Source organism: Limulus polyphemus, unplaced genomic scaffold (genome assembly GCF_000517525.1).
Source record: "Limulus polyphemus unplaced genomic scaffold, Limulus_polyphemus-2.1.2 Scaffold4173, whole genome shotgun sequence".
Taxonomy (NCBI): Eukaryota; Metazoa; Arthropoda; class Merostomata; order Xiphosura; family Limulidae; genus Limulus; species Limulus polyphemus.
In genome coordinates, this window is record NW_013669783.1 from 75,928 (window position 1) to 80,670 (window position 4,743).

At 34.5% G+C, this 4,743-nt stretch overlaps 1 protein-coding gene across 1 annotated transcript in view; it reads left to right on the forward strand.

The window, feature by feature from the left end:
- Positions 1-4,743, forward strand: part of LOC106470710 (pumilio homolog 2-like) — a 43,579-nt gene that overhangs the window by 21,876 nt on the left and 16,960 nt on the right. The window contains exons 10-11 of the mRNA XM_013931276.2: positions 3,443-3,598; positions 4,417-4,671. Coding sequence (XP_013786730.1) covers positions 3,443-3,598; positions 4,417-4,671 — 411 coding nt within the window. The remainder of the gene's footprint in view (positions 1-3,442; positions 3,599-4,416; positions 4,672-4,743) is intronic.

Below are 4,743 nucleotides of genomic sequence, written 5' to 3' on the forward strand. Positions count from 1 at the left end.
GTGTATAGCTAGTGACCATCAAAGGACACTGTTATGTTTTTTCCAGCTGTTAATCCTGACATTATTATAAATATTCAGGCCAATTGTAAACAGTGATCTACAATATTAAAAAAAAAAAACTGGCTGCAAGCACGATAGTTATGGAAGTTTCACACTATGATATTTGCTAAGTCTTCTCTGGTTGCTTGTTTCATGTTGTTCTTACACATCTTACAGTGGGACTTAGAAAGCAAAAATAGCATTAACAGTAAAAACATATACATTTAAAATAGAAATGCTATACTTCCTGGAATGTTTTGTCATCTGGCTGGTTATATCCGCCAGAGGCATGCAAATCATGAATCATTTTCGTACTATCACTGTTAACTTTTAAAATAACTGGTCAAAGTTAGTTTCGAGCCCTATTTCAGCCAATACTAATTTATATTTAAAGACACTGTGTTGATTTTTATACAAAATTCTGACAGTTTATTAAAGTTTTTTTTACTGAAAATTTATCCTTTGTACAAATTAACACTGAAATAGTCCATGGGCCATAGGCAGAAAATGTTAATTTTCGTTTGACAACTGAGGGGACCAATATCTTTAGGTTAGGATAAGGAGAAATGTTGCAAAAATACTAATGTTTTGGAAAAAATATGTGCACATTAATTAGTAATAGACATTTGTTTTGTAATTAACCCTAGTTAACCAATCACACTGATGCATTGTTTCAACATGACAGACTCCACGAGCTGTTGTGTTCGTGATGTTGTGGAAGAAGAAAGTAACCTTACAAAGCTTTTACCTACAAGTTTTAAGAAAATTTGCAAATGTGTTACACAATAGTTTACCCTAGATAACACAGAGAGAGAGAGAGATTGCTGTGCACTTATCTACAGAAACAGGACAGTTCCCTGATCGTGTGTTCCCATTCTCTGACTCTGATAATTCATCCTGTGTTGCATGTTTGAAAAGTCTTGAAAGACTAGGTTTTGGGTACCATCGTAGGTGCTAATTTTACAAGTGTTACATGAATAGCGAGTGCCAAAAATTGGTTAGAAAAAGGCTAGAATGCAGACAGTCTCCTGAAGATAACTGATGGCTCTGCTACTCCAGGGCTAGAGCAGCCTAGCCATAAACCTTTGCTACGGTCAGCACTGGGATCAGAAAGGTCAACCAATCTGTCTTCTACTTGAATTAGCCCTGATGCTAAACTATGTGCTGCCAATATAGAGACTGGTAGGCACAAGCGTTTAAATCTCTTTCCTGAAGAGTGTTTGATTTGCAATCAAACCAGGAGCTTTATGACAAAAGGGTACATCTGGAAAGGAAAAGTAGAGAGTTTGACATTGACTCTTGGGATGATGATTCATCATCTTTCAGGATCTTCAAATCTTTTAAATGGCCTTGGGCATACAGTTTCCAAAAAGTGGAAAATGCATCATCATCACAAGCATTTGAAATTGGTAGCTTGATGAATTTATCCATAGACACCATTGCTCCAACCGAAGTGCAAAAGGGCTGCTGATGAATCTGGGCAGTTGACTCTCACTACCTATATTTAGGAAAGACTGACAGAGGATGAAAAGGATATATATGCTCCAATAAAGCAAATGAAATTGAAAACATTTTCTGATGTAGCACAATTTGCACCAAGCAAAGAGAAGACACAGAATATAATGCTGAAGGCAAGCTCAGACTTTCTTGATAGAATGGTTGTTATTGACGAGGTAAATATTATGGAGATGAAGGATACTTTGATGTACAGCTTTCACCCCCTTCATTTGCCAGCCAGGAAAGGACCATTGCAAAAATGGACAAATCAAAACTCTTACATCTCCTAGTGAGTTTTGCATTCTCAGATTCATCAGACTGGTAGAAAATGTGCTTCCTTCCTCAACACCAACTTTATGGATCTTGGATGGAATGAACATTCCTCAGGATATGAAAGATGTACCTGCAACATTTGGAAAACTATCCAGTTTAATCCTTGGAAAGCTAGTTTCTGTTTCCAAAACATTATTTCAGACTCTGATGACAAAAGTTATTTGGAGGGTTAATCGGATAGGAGTTGCATAATATACTGACACAAGACTTGTTCCCTAATGGCCATATGACTGCTGTGTAGTTACGTAACTTTATATGGCTAATGGCACCATATATCATAAAATACTGTATTCGCATGGAACATACAATTTGGATTATATGCTTGATTCTTGTAAAGTGACTTAATAGACTGGAAGCTAGAGCATCAAAGTCAGTCAAAGACAACTAAGTGATTGATTGTCTTCTAAACCGGGAGGAATTTAGTTGCATCGTCAATCAGTGCCACTAGAAAGATGGATACATTTACTAGTTTACAAGCTTTGATAAGTCACAATATTTCTTTGGGGAGGGGTAACATTCAGCATGATTTACTGGTAGATTAATTGTCACATGTATATCCTATAAATGTCAAACATGTCAACCAAAAAAGTTAGATATTTAAAAACCAGATGAGAATCTTTACAAAATGACATTGAACAAAGGAATTAGAACGTCACATTGCCAGTATCATTTATTTTGCATTATATGTACAATTTAGTTTTGATAGAAAGAGTTAAAACAAGCTAGAACAAAATTTTTTAATCTTACTCAGATTACTCTAGAATGGTCCGTTAGTGAGTCAACATCGTAAAATTGTTGTCCGTATAAACTTTTTTCTGGTGTTAGATTGCAGTCAGGAAAGCTTCCAGTCGGTGTCAAACAAAGGGTTAATACTAAACCCTTGGAACATTAATGTGCAATTTTAGGATCCAGAAAGTTGCATTTTTGAAATTGGCACCCTCAAATTACCCTAAAATCACTGTTTTCGTTTAGTCCACAAAGTTGTCAAATGGACATGAATCTTCTGCCATGGCCTGAAACCAGAAAATTTCTCTTCATCTTATTTTAACATTTTCAGTTCTAAGAATTATAAATACATTTTAATGTTGAATCTGCAACATAGTTTTGTGTATGTATTTCAACTTTCTGTATGGATATTATTTATTTATAAGTAGTATTTTGTAAACAAGTGTTAAAGTTTTGTTTCAGATGTACACTAAAATTTCCATTTTTAAAATCCTAAAAAGTGTTTAGTCAGTGCCTAAAATTTGATTGATTCTTGAAAAAAGAAACATAAGATATACATTTGGTGAGTTATTAAACATTTTGTTTCAGTTATTTTGAGTTTCTTTTTTAGATGAAAATTTTCAAATACATCTGATAGTTAAGATTTACTCTATTAACATGTTTTCCGAAATTTAAATAGTGCATGAAATTATTTACATAAAATATAAAAATATCAGTTTTTCCACATAGTTGAGAATGATACGTAAATACCATTACAGACGTAGTTTAAGAACATTTGCTACTTAACACAAAAGCTTTAAAACACTAAAATCAATGAAAATTGGCATATTTCTTTTATACTATTCAGGTGGTCAGTACCAGATGCTAGCTCCTCCTTATTATGACCAGAACACATCTCTTATGAATCCAGGAAATGCAAGGGGTATGGGTGCAGGACCAACTCTACGTCTTATGCCATCAGCTATGTTGGTGAACCCAGCAGCTGGACCAGCACATAATCCTGGTACGTTTAATCTTTACCTCAACAATCAACACAGACTTCTGAAACAGTTACATTATTTTAGTAGCTTGCCAATGGATTAACCTTTGTGACCCAGAATGAACGTTAAGTGTGTTAGTCACATGGCATTTCATTTGTTGTTGATTATAATCGTAGTAGAAATGTGTGGTAAAAGCAAGTAAACAAAATAAGAATGCAAGAAAATGTATCCAAGATAAAATAGTAATTCAAACTAATTAGTTAAAGCTTTGCTGATGTAAAACATTCCTAATGAGAAGAGTTTTCAAGCTTGTCTTTTATCTTAATAAGGAAGATCATAATTACCATAGTTCCTTTTTTTTTTCACGGTAAAGGTGATTGATGAAGAGGCTCATACTACAATTCCCTAAACACACTGCATTAAGCTACAGATGTGTTATAAAAGTGACAGTCAATTTCAATACTCATTTCAAAGCCCTTATGGCAGTAGATGATACTGGCTGCCTGCCTGCATTCCCTCTGGTCAGTATTTCAAAATAAGGGATGGACATTCCTGAACCCTAGGGGTCTCTAACTTGTTTATTTCGCCCGCCCATGTGTTCATAAGATACCATTTGGATAGGAAATATATCACCACTAGAAAATATATTTATATCTGTGAAAAAAAAAATTTCCATTTTTATCCCTACATAAATAATGAAACTTTTATTTAGTAGTAATAAGAGTGTGTGTAATAGTTTATAGATAGTATGAAGCTTTCTGTTGATTTTGATTATAGTATCAAGTTTCATCGAAATATAATATGTGTAAGTTCATAATGTATGCAATACCTTTATTTTTAGGTCAACTCCAAAACCCTGCAATTAGTCTATTTTCCACAAATAATTCAAATGCAGGGAGTAACTCTCTCGGCACCTCTACAGCCAATGCTACTTTAGGATACAATCAGCAGAATGCCATGTCAGCTAATGGTGGAAATCAGCTAGGGTTTTCGTCAGGTCTTGGCTTAGGTCTAGGACAAACTCCCAACAGTCTAAACTATGGAACAACACCTCTTGGGCCAATTGGATCTGCAGGAGTTGGAGGATTGGGATCTGGTACATTATCTTAAGATTTTTTCCCACTCTTCTTTTTTTCTTTCTTTCTTTCTTTCTTTCTTTCTTTCTTTC